We start from the raw sequence: 19,930 nt of genomic DNA, 5'->3' as shown, positions 1-19,930 counted from the left end.
CTCTTCATTTCTTCTTCTCTTAGGATTTATATCCCTTTCAGAATGTGCCACCTCTTTTTCCCCTCAAATTGTTGATGATTTCAGTTCCTTGATTTAAACTGTTGCTGACTTCTACTGACTCAGCGGTCTCTCTTCTTTGTTCTGTTTCTGCATCCTTATCTTGCATGAAGTAATAGCTTACATGCATTTTCACTTACAAAATGATGGCTACACCATAACATTAATTTTTCTTTTGCTAAAATTGGGCTATGGTCATGCAGTATCCCTTCATATTGATGAAAATCGTAATTCTTAAAACATAAATTACAGGAAATGTACTGTAAATAAAACCAGAATTTGCTGACATATACTTCCATGATGACAGTTAAATTCTGGACTTGAGCAGCATCTTGCTTCAATTAAAGAAGTCTTTTGTAAGGCACTCAGCTTTTTAGCAAGTATATCGCACCTTTTGCATGTGTAAATTTGCATTGTTATTGACTACAGGTACCAGTTTATAGAAGAAGCTTTTCAGAACCAGAAGGTGATCATTGAGACACTAATCACCAAATTGATGGAGAAGACTAAGTACATAAAGTATACAGGGAAGCAGATCCAAAACAGGTGTGTATCAGATTTTGAGGTTAAAACTGACACAGAGGGCAACTTTATATACACTGTAATTTTTCGAAATGTTTAGATTAGTGCATTTTGTGTCTCTCTCCTTTTATCCTTCCAGAAAGAGACATTCTAAAATCTCCAGTCTGTCATAGTGACTGTTTCTGGTTTAATGTACTTCGTTGTGTTAGGTAACTTCTACTCAGCCTGTGGACTTAATGGTCAGCAACAGCTTGGGTGCAACAAAACAGCTTATGCAATAAAGACTGTAGAAGGCAGTCTTATGCTCTTCCCCACCATCAGCACACTTATTTTCTTAATGTAGATCTCTCTTAGAAAGTGAAAGGTTATGACTCATGTTTTCATAATGCTTGTGACACACATGTGGAGATTTATGTAATACTTTTATGCTTGGGGTTTTATTCACAAACCGAGGAGGAAAATAAATCTGTAAAATGTGTGCTGCACTAGGCCTGTGTAACTGCTCCTGCAGTAGAGTTCAGCAGGAAGATTCAACACAGTACAGGATGCTGAGTCCAACTTGAACTCTTCCTCTCTCTTTGCCTCTCTTTGAGGATGGTGGAGATGGAAAAACAAAACAGCAGACACTCTTCTTTTGCTGCATCTAAGTGGTTATTCTCCTTGCATCGTAGCAGTAGTGGTTTTCACACTCTAAGGTTATCTTTGCTGTTACAAGTTTGAGCACTATTGTTGAAATAGCTAAATAAGAAAATATATTTATAGGTTTTGTTTCTGGAGTGCTATTCTACCTTAGATGGAAATTAGACTTAAACAGTTTTGATTGCCATGGACCGTTCCAGAAATATGCCAGACAATTAAAAATCAAGAATTTCAATTACAATGAGCATTTAATTTTTGTCAGTGGAAGATGTCAGTAATTTTACAGACTTAGGGCATTAGGATTTGCCACCAGTTAATTAATTTTATCATAGGTCACTGGTACTTGCTCTATTTCTCCCAGTAATTTTCCTGACTATAAGTGTCTGATGGTATATGTATTAATTGGTGCATATGACCAAGAAATATTGTAGTCTCAGCAACAGGGTGGGGGGGGGTGTTAAATACTATTTGGAGGGTGGGCTTGTGAGCTAAAGAATATTATTTTCTATACTGTCTACTTACAGAATTCTTGAAGTGAATCAGAATCAAAAGCAGGTGGAACAGGATATTAAAGTTGCCATATTTACACTGATGGTAGAAATAAATAAAAAGGGAAAAGCTCTGCTGCATCAGTTGGAGGTAATTTCATTTCTGTCATAAGAAACAAAAATGTCAGTCCTAATATTTTTTTGAGTGGATTCACATTAAAATAAAATCCATTTCTAGCATTAGACTCATGTGCATGTCCTACTGCAATTCCATAGTAGAGAGATGTCCCACACAAGCCATTTGACCAAGTGGGGTTTTGGTGGAGGAGGGGAGGAAGGTTTGGGTTTTTTGGGGGGTGGTTGGTGGTTGTTTTGTTTGTAATTATTATCTGTGTTCGCTGCTTTGTGAATCTGGGCTATCTCTGAGCCCAGTTTTTCTCCAAGAAAGTTTCTTTCTCTTTCTTTTGCAAGTCATAATTCTATACGTCATGCATGAAAAATCTTTCCATCAGAATTTTGTCATAAATTCGGGGGGTCCAATAACAAATCAGAGGAGAGAATTGTCTAGAGTAGATACCTGGAAAAATATTACCTCCAATTGTGTTTTAAAAAGTCTGTATGTATACACACACACACACACACACACACACACACACACGAAAATGGGAATCTGCACAGGAAGTCCTGATATCTTGAATGAATATATACTTACTTCTCTGATAGCTGCAGTCAGGGGACAGGGGTGCTTTTTAGAAGAGCTAAGTGAAACCACTTGATCATTATGAATTACAAATATGAAAGCTAATGCCTGTTAACTGTAAATGGAACCCTTTGACTGGAACTGCTTTTCTACTTGCAGACTCTGGCAAAAGAGCATCGGATGAAACTTCTGCAGCAACAACAGGAAGTGGCAGGTCTCTCTAAACAGCTGGAACATGTCATGAATTTTTCCAAATGGGCAGTTTCCAGTGGGAGCAGCACAGCACTACTGTACAGCAAACGCTTGGTAAGGTTAGAAAGATAGCCCTCTCCATTTACTTAGAGACTGTAGTTAAGGCAGATACACACGCACATACTTGTCACTAACACTAGGGAGTTAGACTTTTAAATGACTTTCTAAATTGGAATATTTGTATATGATTTTTCATGGTTTTCTCTCAAACATAAATGCAGAGTGTTTCTAATAGTTTAGCTGTCTGGTCACGGTTCTCTCCTGTTACGCCACCACAGAATTATTGTACATCTGCAGAAGTAGGGACAACTCCTTTTCTCTGGAGTGAAAACCATGAGGCTATGAACCACTGGGTAAAATGTTGTCCCCTACATCATCATTGAGGTTCTTTTCAGTACTTGTTACAGCTTCTGAGTTTAGAGAAAGATGGTATTTATATATCATAGAGTCTGATATCCAGCATTTCAATGTGAAAATTAATGTTTTGTGCTGTCAGACTCATCTTCCACTAAGTCTTCAAAAATTGATCAAAACGAAGCTGAGGCTTTTGCTTGTCCATGCAAACAGTTATGAAGCTAAGTATTTCAATGCTATAACAACACAATCCGAGTGCATGTGCTCTCACTAAGCTGACTGCTCATGATGAACAGAAAACCTAAAAGACTTGAAGTAAAAAACAAAAAGCTGACCATGATTCATCCAGAGGTTACTAGATTGTAATAGCCTGACAACAGAAATCTGTGGCAATGTTGAGGAAAGATGCTAGATCCCTTTTTTCCAATTCCTATAACTGGATCACAAAATTTTTTGTTTTATTTTCTTATTGCTTAGTTGAGAACCTACTGGGGTTTTTTTGTTTGTTTGCTTTTGGGGTTGTTTTTGGTGGTGTGGGTTTTTTTAATCCATTAAAATGCTGCAGGTTATAGCAGATAGTGGAATATTACTTGGGTTTAAGTAGTTAAATTCATTTGGCCTGCCTTATACTGTCTCAGCAAGTCATATTTTTTAATTGAATAGAGAAAAAGGGCATCAAACTGAGTCATGTTGTTTATAATTGCTTAGTGTTGCCACAAAGACTTCTGCTATGTGAGTAAGAAAACAAGTTACGTTGCAGGAGTCTTAATCTTACAAACATTACGCAGTTGAAGAAAAAGACCTTCTAGCCCATAAAGCCTCAGCAAATGAGAAATATTTTTCAAAAGAACAGATCAGCTTTAGGCTCCTGATTTTCTTGCTGAAAGTTGGTATTATCTGGGAGTCGAGTGCCTACCCTGTCTGCGGACATCTGGAAAATCTGTTCCTGAGCAGTGATGCACAGAGGAACATGTGAGACACCTGCTCCAGCATATCCAACCATTTGAAACTAGGAGGAAGGAACACCTAGCAGACTTAAGTGCACAATTACGGCTGGGAGGCAATGTCTGTACTTCAGGGAAATAACACACTAAACAGTTTGCAGGAAGACAGGTTTCCCAGCCTAGTCCTCTGGCACGAACAAAGCACTAGTAGCTACACTATTACTGGCAGGAGGTAATTAGTCTAGTCATGAGTTTATCTACAATATATATTTGTGCACAATAGGAGGAATATATGGAGCAACTAGTATTGGTGACAGAACAAAAGACTAAAATTTCTATAGTGTAGTATACTTGATTCTGGTAGTGTACACAGAAGTCCTAGGATATCTATATTCAAAATAGTAGTGCACTTCATATTTTCCATTGTCATTAAAAAAAACCTTAAGTCTTGCTAAATGTTTTTTGTATCTGGTCTAAAACTGACCTGCCTAAAATTGCAAGAAAAATCTTGTAAACTGGAAGGTCTTATAAAATTCCTATGTAAAAGATAACTAGTATCATTTTAAACAGGTAAGATGATTTTGCCAAGTATGTCTCTTGAACTTTTCCAGGAAATAATCTATTATTCAAGAAAAATAAGTGTTGAACTCTTAAGTTTTTTCTGTATCTGTGGTGTGTTGTTCTAAAATTAGTGCAAGTGTTAGATATTACTAGTGAAACAACTGCAAGAAAATATTTTCTTTCTAGGAACTAGATAAATACTGAGCATTTGATAGAGTATTCTGCTTGTGTAATCATAGTCAAGTCCTTTGGAACCAAAGAGTTGGAAGAGTCGGAAAATATCTTTGAATCTGAGAGTTTTCAAAAACAAAATTTATAAAATCTGTTCTTTGGCTCTCTGAAGAAAACTTAAATTTATTACAAAGGAAAATTCCCTCTTATGATATTTGTTGCCAAAAGGATGGGATACTTTTCTTTGAAAGAAAAATGAATGGGCTATCATAGGTTTTGGAGAAAAAAAAACCCTACTATGGTTATGTGAGTCTGTACTTCACTTGCAAGTAGTTCAAGTCATTGAATGTAATGACCAAGTTTGAGGAAAGATATGTATTTCTACAGGGGAGAAGAATTAATTTTCTTTATGCTGTAGTTGATTGCTTTTTAAAATTACTTTAGGAATAAGGGAAAGATGTTAAGAATACCTCTTTCATTTCTACCGTGGACAAATTTATCTCTTTCACCTCAATTCTCTAGGGGCGTGTTCAGGGGGTTTTTGTTGTTGTTTTTTTGGGAGAGGGTGTTGTTTTGGTTTGGCTTGGTTTTTTAAGACTTTTTATGCTGTTCAGATACATGGCTCTGGCCCCAGTGAATAACGTCTTGTTTTGTTCCTGTTGTAGATTACATATCGACTACGGTATCTTCTCCGAGCAAGGTGTGATGCTTCACCAGTGACTAACAATACCATCCAGTTTCACTGTGATCCTAGTTTCTGGGCTCAAAATATTTTCAATCTAGGTATGATAAAGTTGCGTTAGCCCTTTGATCCTATTTTGAAAGCAGCTTTCTTTTTGTGAAGATAAATAGCCTATACACTATTCATTTTTCGGTTTACTTTGTTAGCTTTATTTCCTTACCTGTAGAAGACATTTAGAGTGTGTTGTATGGGAAAAAGTATTTTTTATGAATACTTATGATAAAATATTAACAAACTTACCTGGCTTGAATGGTATGTGTGATGGTGAGAGTAGCAGCTTTGAGTTTCCTGGGCAATACAGATGCCTTTTGGCTTCTGAAACAAGGAACACAATCTATAACACTACTTTGCATCCTAAGAAAAGATTCCAGAAGTCAGCCTCATTTGGCATCTTCCAGCCCTTTCTTCTCCTTCAATCCCATCTTGCCAAGCTGAAACCCATAGCAGCAGCATAACATGTTCAAGAACCCCTGTTTGCTCCCTTGTCATGCTGAACAGTAAGCCTTGGAGAACTGAGATGAAGGGAATGGAAGAATGCCAAAGAAAAACAGGAGAATAGAGAAGAGAACACCGCTTTTTGAGAGTTGTCTGGATTTTAGATTGTCTTTCCTGAAGTTGTGGGGTGGAATTCAGGAGAAAACATGTTTTTAGCAGAGTTGCAAATGTACTTCATCTTCATTATCCTAATAGATTTTTACCTGGTCTCCAAACTGCTCTTTACAAATTTTCTTACAGCTATAAGTCGCTAGGGTTTTATGATACTGGTGAATCCCAGAACCTGGAAGCTTTGCAGGTAGCCTGCTTGTGTGATTGCCTGAAAGCCTGAGTTTAATGGAGATAAGCATCCTAGGAACTCAGCAGCTTAGCAGCAGGAATTGAAGCTTAGAGGTCTTTTTAGGATGTTGACTGCTGTCATGCTTCATTTCTCTCTCCACTGTTAGCTTGATGGGCATTTTGGGTTTTTTGTCATGTGCAAAATGCTTTGTGAGATACTTGTGGGACCTTTTCTGCCTTTTATCAGAAAGTGCAATCCGCTGTACAGATATACAGAGAGGTGTACGTTTCTCTACAAAGGTGGAGAAGGAAAGTGCTTTTATGGCAAACAAGCTCCTTTCCCCACACACCAGGACACTGGATGTTAGCAGGGAAATTCTTCAACTTCCTTCTTTGTAAACAATTTTTTGGGGAAAGGAATCAAAACTGAATCTCTTGTTTCCAGAAACAAACTGTCAAGATGTGTGGTGATAACTGTGAACTGCTGCTAAACTGAGAAGATGCTTGTCAAGAGGGGGCTTTTTTGTGTTTAGTTTTGGGGCTGCTTTTTTTTTTTTTTTAATTTTTTAAATCTGTTTATTTAATGAGGTGTTGACATATGTTCCCTTAAATTCTGAGAAGTGCTACAACAGAAATGGCACCTGTATAGATCACCACAGGAGTTCTTGTAGCAGTTTATCTATTTAAGTGATAGATAAAACCAGATCATATTTATCTGTCTAGTTTCAGAAATCACAACCTTTAGGCTGTTACATTTATGATCAGACATGTTCAATTTCTGTAGATACACCAAATTTAAGAAACACTAAAGGAAAAATAAAATAAAGTCTGAGTAAAGAAAGAATTTACTTTGGGAATCACTTGAATTCTAGTCAGGTTGCTTGTTGCTGATTGTGTGATAACATCTGTACACTAATAGGATAGCTGTCATGGATTTCAGAATGTATTTAAGAAAATAAAATACATTTAAAGTGTGTTAATTCCACAAATTGTAACCCATGATTTTCTAGAATAATGGAAGGGACTCATTCTCTGTAGTAAAGTGGCTTTATACCACAGATGTTAAGTCTGGAAAGACTTGAAAATGTCATTAGACTTGGAGAGATTGGAATAGAAGTGGGGTATCAGTTTGACAGTTAATTGTAGTACAGTCAATACCATTTGTTGTCAAGGTAATTCCTTTTCTACAGAAAGAAAATAAAACAGATCTATTCTGACTGTAGTGAAATATTTCATACAGCCATATATGGGAAACAATATTCACTTGTGTTTTTCTCTGCTCACTTTATAGGAAACATTGACTAGACCTATTACAGGCTTAATAAAGGGTATTAGGCAATAGGTTGGTAGGTTTTTTCATTCTGCTTAAAAGCATATTTAATATTTTTGTTAATGGCTGATGTGGTAGAATCATAATTGAAATGTTTACAACACCAAAATTACCAAGTGTCAACGTGAAAATAGTATTGTTGATGATAGCTTTCTGCCCTGCTCTGCACTACAGTATGTTGGTTGGCCTAGACTCCCTCTGTGCCTATGTCCGGATAGGGGACTAGAGCTCTTGGGATGAAAAAGAGGAATATAAAATGCAAGAAGTTTCCTCATCCGTCAGATAATCTACCCCAAAATGAGCCAGGTCGGACTGCACAGGAGCCACAGAGACTGATGGATGGATATGAGAAGTGGCAGAGGGTGATTTCAAGTTCTGCTGTAGCAGGGATTGTCAAACTGTCATGTGGTGTACCCATGTCATGAGGTGAACTATCCTGGGAACCAGCCCTGAGTCTCTGGGAGAAGGGAGTATGAGGTGTCTATCTCACACTTGTGTTAAAAAGCTGTTGCACAACCTTCCACAGATCGTTGGAAGTTTTTAACTCTGTCTTGGACCATAACTTTCCCTACTTGACTCTCTTTTAGCAAAAAAAAAAAAAAAAGTGTTTTTGTCCTCTGTATAAAGAGTGTGCTATTCCCTTGAATCAAATCAAGCTCTGTTCTAGTTGGAATTCATCTAGACTAATCACGCTATGTGTCTCTTCAGATAAAATCTCTCACCCAGCATTAATGTCTAAAAGTCACCTGTCTCGTCAAATTTCTTTCTGAGTCAGTGGAGAGAGATAAAACATCTCCTGGAGATGTCCATCACATCCTAGAATTGGTGGCGTGTAGCAACTGAGAGTATCATCTGAGTATTCCATGATATTGACTCAGAGGCCAGAAGGGATCATAATACCTTTAAGTTTCATAATACAGTTCATGATCTTTTTATCAGATGTTTGGATCAGGATACTCTTTCCCATTGAAACTTTGCTCCTGTGCTCTTCTGGAAAGGCCAGGACACCTTCCTAGGAGAACCCACCTTATAGAGGACACTGTAGCATAAGACAGTTTGCTATAAAATGCAACCATTTTTTTCACAGGGAAACAAACAAAATAAATGGAGTCCTCTATCTCATGTTTATCCATTCTTTACATTACAATAATGAATGATGACTGCATGATATAAAAGGAACCAATTGTGAAAAATAGCATTTCTGCTAACTGCATTATTTCGTGATAGTAATTTTATTTGTTTTGTTTAAACCAGGTTCTTTGGTAATTGAAGATAAAGAAACCCCACCACATATGCCCAAGAGCCCTGTGATGGAAACAAATTTACAGCCACCAGGCAGCTTACCTTCAAACCAGCTGTCTAAGTTCCCAACACAGATAAGCTTAGCTCAGCTCCGACTCCAGCACATGCAGCAACAGGTCATGGCTCAGAGACAGCAAGCTCAACGCAGAGCAGGTCCAGTAGGTTTACCAAATCCAAGAATGCCAGGAGCCATGCAGCAACCTCCTGCTTCTCATCACGTAAGTTATGACTATTTCCAGAGAAGACTCTCTTTTTTTCCATGGCACTGAAGGAGAAAGTAAAGAAAGTTAAGATAAAAGAAAGAAATTAAGTCTAGATACATAACTTCAGATAACTTCATCTTTAGCACATGGCTATGTAAATGAGTTAGGGAATATTTTCGTTACCTAGAATTGAATGGGCATTTTACACTTCTCCAGCAAAATGTGTGGTAGCATTCAGCCTATTTTTATTCATTAAAAAAAAATATAAAATCATATGGTGTCCAGCCATATATAGTGCGGAGCTACATATTTTGTATCTTTTTCAAATTATTAAAAAGTGAATCTGTCAATTTTTTTCCAAGGCTTTTTTGCATAAAACTCTTTGGTTCTCCCATATAAATGTCAAAGTTGGACATACTCTCACTGACTCGTGATGTATCTGCATTTATTGTATCAGAATAATTTAAAATCATCTACTAGGTTTTGTTTATCCAAAAAAAAAAATCAATGTGTTGCATGCTCATTCAGATAAATTGTGTGGTACTATTTGTTTGCATCAAATTTGTTAAGAGTTTCAGAAGTTTTAAAGGGCCACTTGATATCTGTTCAATGTTCCAGAAATTTTTACCAGCTAACTTACAGAATTGTTTGTTTTCATGCAGGCACCTCCACGCTTGATTCATTTTCAGAATCATAGCCCCAAGTCCAATGGTTCAGCAGTTCCTGCACAACAGATGAGATTTCCCCAAAATCAGAACCTGCCAAGGCAAGCAATAAAGCCCAACCCATTGCAAATGGCATTCTTGGCACAACAAGCTATAAAACAGGTAGAGTTTCTTTCCATTTTCACTTGCCATGTAGAAATAAAACATCAAAAGTGCTTTATATCTTTTATATTATGTTTCTAGAGTGCTTTTCAATTAGAACAGAAACTGCATTTTTCTCTATGACAAGATACCCACAGTTTTGTTAATGAGATAACTGTCAAGTTTCTTTCTTTTTGACAGTTCCAAGCAGTTGAAGCATTACAGAAGTGAGCCATTGTGTGTGCTGTGTAGGTGTTTAATTCTCTTGTTTGCTATTACTGTGATTTCTGACCACTTACATAAACTGTAACATGGCCATGGTCAGCACACTACAATCAGTGAATAGACAAAATATTAAAAATAGAAAATGCCACTATTCACCTTGAGGTTAGTGACTTCACTAGGAACCAGGTAAAATATTGACTTAAAAGCTAAAGCTGCCACTGTTTTCCAGAGTATGCCAAATCTGAACTTTGACAGATGAGGAGAGAAAAAGAAAGTGCACAATTGTGGGACCTCTGCTGAGTAAGACTGATCAGTACCTAGTTAATTAGCAGTTGAACTGGAGCAGAAGCAAACACTTCAGATGTTTTCTAGATGCTCAGTGTCGTGGTTTAGGCCCAGCCGGTAGCTGGGTGCCACGCGGCCACTCACTCACCCCTCCCCCAGCAGGATGGGGAGGAGAAGTATAACAAAAGGCTTGGGTCGAGATAAGGACAGGGAGAGATCACTCACTAATTACCGTCACGAGCAAAACAGACTGAATGTAGAGAGGAGATTCATCTAATTTATTACTAGGCAAAACAGAGTAGAGCAATGAGAAAATACAATCAAGTCTTAAAACACCTCCCCCCACCCCTCCCATCTTCTCGGGCTCAAATTCGCTCCCGGCTTCAACCTCCTCCCCCTCAGCGGCACAGGGGGCAGGGAATGGGGGTTATGGTCAGTTCAGCACACATTGTCTCTGCCGCTTCTCTGTCCTCAGGGGGAGGACTCCTCTCAACGTTCCCCTGCTCCAACATGGAGTCTCTCCCACGGGCTACAGTCCTTCACGAACTGCTCCAGCGTAGTCTCTCCCACAGGGTGCAGACCTTCAGGAGCAGACTGCTCCAGCATGGGGTCTCTCCCAAGGGGTGCAGACCTTCAGGAGCAAACTGCTCCAGCGTGCGGTCCCTCCCACAGGGTCACAAGTCCTGCCAGCAAACCTGCCCTGGCATGGGCTCCCCTCTTCATGGGTCTACCGGTCCGGCCCGGACTTGCTCCAGCGTGGGCTTCCCACGGGCCACAGCCTCCTTCAGGTGCCTCCACCTGCTCCAGCATGGGGTCCTCCACGGGCTGCAGGTGGAATCTCTACACCCCCTCATCCTTCCTCCATGGGCTGCAGGGGGACAGCCTGCCTCACCATGGTTTTCACCACGGGCTGCAGGGGGATCGTTGCTCTGATGTCTGGAGCGCCTCCTCCCCCTCCTTCCTCACTGACCTTAGTGTCTGCAGAGTTTCTTACATCTTCTCACTCCTCTCTCCGGTTGCAAAAGTTTCCTTTAACTCTTTTGTTTTCCTTCTTAAATATGTTATCACAGAGGCGCTGATTGGCTCGGCCTTGGCCAGGGGCGGGTCCATCTTGGAGCCGGCTGGCATTGGCTCTGTCAGACACAGGGGAAGCTTCTAGCAACTTCTCACAGAAGCCACCCTTGTAGCCCCTCCCGCTACCAAAACCTTGCCACACAAAACCCAACACACTCAGGAAGGCAAATAATTTTTTATTAAAAAGCATGTTAACACATGAATAGTTGTGTATGTGGAAGGAAAGAGAAAATCACGTCACTAGAGGTAAGCAGGGAAAAATCAAATTAATCTGATCTGTGACCTCAGAAGTGGAGTAATACCATTCATATTTGCAATGCTTATGATGTCAGACAACTAATTTCAACTAACCTGAAGAAAGCTGTACAATATCTAAGAGAACCTGTAGTAACAAAAACGATGTCACTTCTATTCTGTTTCTCTGAAGATTGGCCCATCTGCAAGCCTTTCTTTCAGATATTTTCATTATCTAGTAATGGCTTTCTGAAACTAGAAACCAGTAAATAGAATGACTGACTAAAAAGGAATTGAGTAGAGTCAAATTTTGCCTACAGTTACCATGAAATTCCATTAAAGTCATTGAAAACTGCATATGTCTGAATGAGAAAGAAATTTAGTCTGACTTGACCGTGCACTTCATGTCATGCTGTTAAACATATATGTGGGTGGAGATCCAATCAGCATTTCAAATTCTTAATCACTTTAAGTTCTTAAGGGAAGCACAACATCAAATAGTTGATGGCGTCCAAGTGACGCTATAGCTATTTACTTAATAAAGCACTGGAGCAGTTGTGCATCCAGCCTATTATCTGTAATGCTTTTTTTTTTTTCACTAAAACTGTTATATTTCTCCCACAACACTGTCAATGCAGTGTGAAATATTAATAGATACTTAACATTGAGATACAGCTTTGCATTTAAGAATTCACATTCATTTCTTCTATTCATAGTTTTCAACTCCTTGTCATCTTCCCTTGTCTTGTAAGATTGGTTCTTGAAATTAGGTAGCTTCAGAGTAAATCAGGTTTTTATGTTTGAATTCTGCTTACTGGACTAAGCTGCTTGTTTAACTGCTGAGTTAGAACCAGTATATCCAGTAGATGTGATCTCTTGGAAAATAATGCTGAATTGTGATTATCGTTTTTCCTTTTTAGTGGCAGATCGGTAGTGGACAAACTTCAACTGCCCTTTCAACTGCCAGCAGCACATCGTCTACTCCCTCCAGCCCTACAGTCACTAGTGCTGTGGGATGTGATGGGAAGACATATGGTCCCCCCGTGATAGATTTGAATTCTCCAGTGGGTAGCTCCTACAATCTGCCGTCTCTTCCTGACGTAAGTGTAACATAAGAGCAATGTTTTATGGACTCTATTTTGAAGTAAGTCTTAATGTTCGTGAAAAGTAGAAGCCTTTTAGACTGAAATTCTTCCTCTGTTTGTCAAAATGAGACAGTTCCAGAAAACAACAATGCAGAATTGCCTATGTGTTGCTGGCAATATTCATAACTGTTCTGGGAGACAGCTGTTAGGACAACTAAGAAAAATAACATTGCGGGTTGTAATTGTAATTGGACTTGTTTATTTGGATGCGGCATATTTCCCCCCCCACCCCTCATAGTGTTACTAACAAAAATGAGTTAGCTTAGCTTAGCTTTCATTTACCAGTGTCCATAGATAGCACTGCTTTGCTGATGGTATTTCTGGTAAATTTTTAACATTTTTTAAAAATATTCTTAACTCATTGAAAGGGCTATCTTAGGTAGGTATTAATTGTTGCTATACTGAATATATTCCTTATATCTTTTCCTTTTGGTACTTCTTTTATTCATATATCCTCTAACATGCCTGTGAGCAGGTGATAGAATGACCTTTATAAGATCATCTTTTCTTAAGCTTCTCAACATCTCTTTCATAGTTTCTTCTGATAGGTACGGGTTTGTCAGAGGGCCACATTAGAGCTATTGAGTTTTAGTCAGATGACTTTATTCTTTCAAATAACTGCCGAGCCTATTTTTGTGGCCAAAGACTTGTAGATATCTGAAATGTCATGGTTTTCTAGTCATAACTTGCTATTACTCCCTGTTTCTCCCACCCGTCTGTTGTTCTCACCAATTAACTCTCAGATAAAAGTGTTTTTTTAAATAGAGTACACAGAGTACAGAATCACAGTATCTGTCAGGCTTAAAAGGTGAACTACACAACATGATCATAAAACTACTGAGTCTGAGAGACTTTTTAGCATACTGATTTTTGTGCACAGTATTATTATGAACTCTTCTACTTGTATATGGTTAAGTTTATGCTATTGAGATACATGACCCAAATCACTGTAAATATGCTGACATAGCAGAGGCTTCTGCGTCCACTTTGAATAAGTCTAGCTTATAAATAGAAATTTCAGTGGTCAATGTAGTTGATACCAGTGGATTTGTGAGGAGTCTGGATGATTGAGAAAACTGATACCAAGGTGACCTATTTTCTTATCAAATGTGATCTTAAGAGTAGCAGAAAAACTAACATTTCAAAAGCTCATTTCTTTATCAAACCAGAATGTGTAATTTTTACAGAAAGTTAGAATGGTAAATTGGGAGCCCTTAAAACAGAGTTCAGTTGTCTGGCCTGGCTGTGGGTGGAAAGAACAAGTGTTGGTTTGCTGTTTGCATTTTGAGTCAATATGCATGGCTGTCATGGTTTTGCCCCAGCCAGCAGCTAAGCACCAGGCAGCTGCTCGCTCATTCCCTCCCAGTGGGATTGGGGGGAGAATTAGAAGAGTGAAGGTGAGAAAACTCATGGGTTGAGATAAAGACAGTTTAATAGGTAAAGCAAAAGCCGCACATACAAGCAAAGCAAAACAAGGAATTCATTCACCCCTTCCCATCAGCAGGCAGGTGTTCAGCCATCCCCAGGAAAGCAGGGCTCTGTCACACGTAACGGTTACTTGGGAAGGCAAACGCCATTGCTCCGAATGTTCCCCCTTCCTTCTCCTTCCCCCAGCTTTATATGCTGAGCATGACATCATATGGTATGGAATATCCCTTTGGTCAGTTTGGGTCAGCTGTCCCAGCTGTGTCCCCTCCCAACTTCTTGTGCACCCCCAGCCTACTCGCTGGTAGGGTGACATGAGAGTCCTTGACTCTGTGTAAGCACTGCTCAGTAATAACCAAAGCATCTGTGTATTATCAATACTGTTTTCAGCGCAAATCCAAAACAGCCCCATAACAGCTACTATGAAGAAAATTAACTCAGTCCCAGCCAAAACCAGCACAATGGCCCCCACCCAGAAGGTATGTGGGACAGATGGAATTGAGTGTCCCTTGAGGTTCTTCCAGTACTGCTAAACACTAGTGAATTAATGGGTAGTTCGTGTATTGCTTGTTATCTTTTTTTAGAGGATATAACATGAGCATTTCAAAAGAAGGTGTGGAGATAAAAATTCATCTCATACTTCAACGTGTGAAAGCTACCTGTCTGATGTAAGCCTTCTTTGTAGCAGATGGAGAAAAATTGGCACTTATAGTATCATCTGATCTTAAAATGAAGCACTGTCTGGATTTGGCCATTTCTGTTCTTTTTAGAGAAAGCAAGATGACCTGTTTTAAAGCAACCACCTCACTTTTTGGATGGCTGAAGTTAGGTGAAATGCATTTTGATCTTCACCTTCAAAATAACAGTATGGCAGAAGCATGGGGTGGTTATTTTGTTGGTTTTTTTGGGTTTGTTGTGTTGTGTGTCATGCACACACTGTAACTGCTTCCCCTCTCCTCCCTACCATTAGATTGATTGTTCAGGAAACATCACACTGGATAACGTTGTAAGGAAGGATGGCACTACGGAGCAGAATCAGCCAAAACCCCCTTCAAACAGAACTGTGCAGTCACCAAATTCATCGGTGCCATCACCATCGCCAGGCCTTTCAGGTAATTGGAATGTGGTGCAATTTTCTGTTTTAAGTGGTGTAATGGAAAAATCTAAGGTGACAATGATAACACTGATACTAGAATTAGGTACTTCTATTTTATATCAAAGATGAGAAATATGAAAATGAAGGCAAAGATGTAGAAACCCTAGTAGGAGGTAAAGTTGAGACAATATTTTATCATTGTACAAAATGATTGTTGAACAAAAGTAAGTAGTGGGATCTTAAAAACAGGGAGGGAAAAACATAGCAGATGTTAGTAAATTGCATAGAAAGCCATAGAAAAGTGGCGCTCTTAGGGGTACACCAAATTAAAACCTAAAGCTGTGGTGGGAGACAAGTATTTGAAAAAGCAAGATACAATGTAACAGGAGACAGTGGTTACAAATGGTGAGTTGGGAAGTTCAATTTGGTTATGAGAAATCTTTCTCACTGGAAGGGTAGTGCAGCACTGACACAGGTTGACCAGAGAAGTTATTGTTATGGATAGCTAAATTTGGTGGACTTGGAGGACCCAGGGGATTTCTGTCACCATGCCTGGTGGCAATCAGCCACTGCTTCTTACTCCCATTTCCTGATCTGACCTGTAGTGAGTCTATGTGAGCGTGAATTCCCAACCGTCATGCACTTGTGTGGCATTCACGCACTTGGGCAGATCAGCTGAGACGCGTGGATGATGCATTCGCAGACAGCATGGACAGCCCACTCTGGTTTCTCAGGACCAATGCTCAGCAAAAATGTGCTTCACAAATCTTTCAGCTATCTGGTCCCCAGACCTTTGGTCTCTTTCATATCTGGCCCCCAGACCTCTTCCTACTTGCCAGCTTACCTGGCTTAAAGTTTCCTAGAAGATCTCCTCTGAGATCTGCTAGAATTTAATAAGGTGTCATGGTTTAACTCCAGCTGGCAACTAAGCACCATGCAGCCTCTTGCTCACTCCCCCCATGGTGGGATGGAGGAGAGAATGGGAAAGGTAGAAGAGAAAACCCGTGGGTTGAGATAAAGACAGTTTAATAGGTAAAGCAAAAGCCGTGCGCACAAGCGAAGCAAAACAAGGAATTAATGTACCACTTCGCATCAGGGTAGTATGAGAAGCAGAAAAGTCCTTGACTCTGTGTAAATAGTGGTCAGCAGTAACAAAAACATCTCTGTATTATCAACACTGTTTCCAGCACAAATCCAAAACGTAGCCCCCTACCAGCTACTATGGAAAAAATTAACTCTATTCCCAGTCAAAACCAGCACATTCTCCACTCCTAATTCCATACCATTTATGTCATGCTCAGGTCCTACACTATCCAATACATCCTCATTAACCACCACTCCCGTTTTCATCCTTTGATATAATACACAGATATCATTCCCCCTATGGACCAGTCTTGTAAAGTGTCCATAAAATGCCCACAAAATGTCTACTGAGTTCATTTAGCCCATGACTTTGGGCTCCATCTGTTATGGTGGTCATTCAGAACAGGAGAGGTAGTCTGTTGCGTGGAGTTATTGGGCACCAAAGCCAGCTCAGGTCAGGTCAACAGCTGCGTTCGCACTGCTTCTTGTAAGGCTTGTCCTCCATTGGTTCAGGTGGTTCCCGCTACAGTAATTCCCATAACATGCATCTCAAATCATGGGTTAAAGGTATTTCCATTACAGTCTCCACCCCGATCCCTTTGGGACATATTATAGCGTTTAACGTTGCAATGAACTCCTCCCCTGCTATGGCTTGACATTAGCCACAGACTGCAGTCCCTTAGAGGGGTACCTGCTCCAAGTGGAGCCTTATCTATGAGCCACAGTCTCTCCAGGGGTATACCTGCTGCAGCATACACTTATCTTTGAGGTCTGTCTGCTCCAGCGTGGCCTTGCTCACAGCCACAGTCCCTTCAGGAATGAACCTGCTCCAACATGGCCTTACCCATGGTTGCAGTCCCTCCAAGGCAGTACCTGCTCTGTCATGGGCTTGTCCATGGCCAGTGCTTTGAGGTGCTCCAGCATCACCTCATGCACAGCCACAGATGCTTTGAGGTGTACCTTCTCCAGTGTGGACTTACCCTTGGGCCACATTCCTTTCAGAAGTATACCTGCTGCAGGATGGACATAACCATGGCCACAGGTGCTTTGAGATGTACCTGCTTTGGTGTGGATTTGTCCACAGGTCACAGTCTTTTCGATGTGAGTGCACACAGGAGTTGCAGCCTGTCCAGTACAGGAGCGATGCCCTGGCCATCTGCCAGCCCAGGTGCATTGTCATTGCTGTTATCAAAATGTTCCTGGGCGCAGCACAGCACTACAACGAGCAGCAAAAGCAAAAAGCAGATGCTAATGAGCACTGGACTCTACTATACAGTAAGGCAAGCAAGCCCCATGGCAAGCACAGGAGCCTGCCAGTTACTACCTAAACAGCAATAACAGCTATAAATTTGATCTAGCACATTCCAATCAAATCTGTCATTATCTCAAACCCTTTGAGCCCTACATTTTGTGCCAAAAAGGGCTGTTGTGGTTTAACCCCAGCTGGCAACTAAGCACCACACATCTGTTCACTCACTACCCCCCAGCAGGATGGGAGAGAGAATTGGGAAGGTAAAAGTGAGAAAACTCATGGGTTGAGATAAAGACAGTTTAATAGGTAAAGCAAAAGCCGCGCACACAAGCAAAGCAAGACAAGGAATTCGTTCACCGCTTCCCATTGGCCGGCAGGTGTTCGGCCATCTCCAGGAAAGCAGGGCTCCGTTACACATAACGGTTACTTTGGAAGACAAATGCCATCACTCCGAACGCTGCTGCCCCCTTCCTCCTTCTGCCCCCAGCTTTATATGCTGAGCATGATGTCATATGGTATGGAATATCCCTTTGGTCAGTTGGGGTCAGCTGTCCCTTGTGCACAACTCCTTGCGCACCCCCAGCCTGCTCACTGGTGAGGTGGTGTGAGAAGCAGAAATGGCCTTGGCTCTGTGTAAGCACTGCTCAGCAGTAATGAAAACATCCCTGAATTATCAACACTGTTTTCAGCACAAATGCAAAACATAAGCCTGTGCTAGCTACCATGGAAAAAAATAACTCCACCCCACTCAAAACCAGCACATAAGGTAAGACAAAACAAACTGCAGTGATCAAGTGGAGCGGTCAGCCAGGCAAAGGTACTGACCCATCAGCATCCTCACATGCAATGGGCCCCTTTTTAGTTCTTCTTTCTATTATCCCATGCTTCTTACCCTCTCATGAATTTGTATTAAATGAGATGTGGGTTAAATAAATGACACTGCAGGAGAATTTTCCCCCAAAACCTGTGTGCTTCTCTGAGTTGCATCTCAGACTCGGCGCAGACTTGTGTTTTTGTTCTCATCTGCTTATTCTATCCTAGGAGGAGTCAGTGTGACAAACATACACCCTCCAATTCGTTCACCCAGTGCCTCCAGTGTTGGGAGCAGGGAGAGGTAAGGAAAGAGTGGGAAAGAAGAAAATGTAACTTCCAACTCCATAGAACATGCCTCGGTCTCTTCTCACATTAATGCATATAGAAGTCAATTTGCCTCACCTTCTCTGTTAACAGGCCAGGCCTGATGGTTATCACAGCACTCTTTGCATTCTAAAAGTAGTAATTTAATTTGTAATATATTAATAGCACATCTAAAAATGTATTAACTCTGTAAATGATGGCAAGGTTGGCGTTATTAAAAGAATGCCAATTCTAAATTAGGTTTTAAACTCAGAAAAATCAGCTAAAGGAAAAAGTTGCATATTGAAAGTCCTCATGAAACTATAAATGAGTTTAGATTTAAGGAACTGATGTTACAAAGAGGATTATTGAGAATTTTTTCTGCCATAATACAGTTAGTTAAGTGAGCACTAGATATCTACTGAGAGTCTACACAAATGTTTTTATTCCTTAGTGATGGAATATTAATGAACAAACAGATTTACACAATGTTGTTTGAAGAGTGCAGACCCATTAATGTGTTCCAGTAAATTAGAGCATACATCTGACATGAGATTAATTTTTCATGCAGAGAAAAATCAGATGACATTCATCCTACTTGAATTGGAAATGCAGATGCTTTTTAGTATAGGATACTTTTTACTCTTCCATTTACGTGGTAAATTCTGTGAAGGATGCTTGTGAAATACTTAAATGTTTGTCTGAAGAGTCTTTTACTTGCGTTTAAAAAATGTGATTCTAGCTGCTGCTGCTTGATTTCATTTTGTTAGATTTAAAAATGTTCATTATTATTAAAAACAATAATAAGCTGGTAATGCTTGAGTTTGTCCATTCTTATCCTATTATAGCTATAAACAAATGAAAAAAGACAGATCTAGTTCTAAAAGTGGGGACCAGTTTTGGTAAAGCTGCAAGGCTGTAAGAAACTCTTCACAGATAATGTAAATAAGTGTCTTATCTGGCTTATTCACTTGTGTGGTTTAGAATGATCAGTTCAGCTCTGGAGAAACACCGGCCTTCCCCAAAATACAGCTGCATCTCCTCCGAAGTGGATTAATGTTCAGTGGGAGTTCTTTTTTGTGTATGACCTAAAAGAAACAGACATTATTTGCAAATCTTGCACTAATGGGAAGTAAAACCATGAGTAATT

General features: G+C 40.0%; 1 protein-coding gene across 1 annotated transcript in view; it reads left to right on the top strand.

Annotated features, from left to right (window-relative positions):
* TRIM24 (tripartite motif containing 24) overlaps window positions 1-19,930 on the top strand; it is a 66,649-nt gene that overhangs the window by 36,629 nt on the left and 10,090 nt on the right. The window contains exons 5-13 of the mRNA XM_054842660.1: window positions 487-603; window positions 1,743-1,857; window positions 2,566-2,712; window positions 5,354-5,471; window positions 8,789-9,054; window positions 9,702-9,866; window positions 12,584-12,763; window positions 15,204-15,345; window positions 18,706-18,778. Of these exons, the coding sequence (XP_054698635.1) occupies window positions 487-603; window positions 1,743-1,857; window positions 2,566-2,712; window positions 5,354-5,471; window positions 8,789-9,054; window positions 9,702-9,866; window positions 12,584-12,763; window positions 15,204-15,345; window positions 18,706-18,778 (1,323 nt within the window). The remainder of the gene's footprint in view (window positions 1-486; window positions 604-1,742; window positions 1,858-2,565; window positions 2,713-5,353; window positions 5,472-8,788; window positions 9,055-9,701; window positions 9,867-12,583; window positions 12,764-15,203; window positions 15,346-18,705; window positions 18,779-19,930) is intronic.

Source organism: Grus americana, chromosome 1 (assembly GCF_028858705.1).
Source record: "Grus americana isolate bGruAme1 chromosome 1, bGruAme1.mat, whole genome shotgun sequence".
Lineage (NCBI taxonomy): Eukaryota > Metazoa > Chordata > Aves > Gruiformes > Gruidae > Grus > Grus americana.
This window is presented reverse-complemented; position numbering and strand designations above follow the sequence as displayed.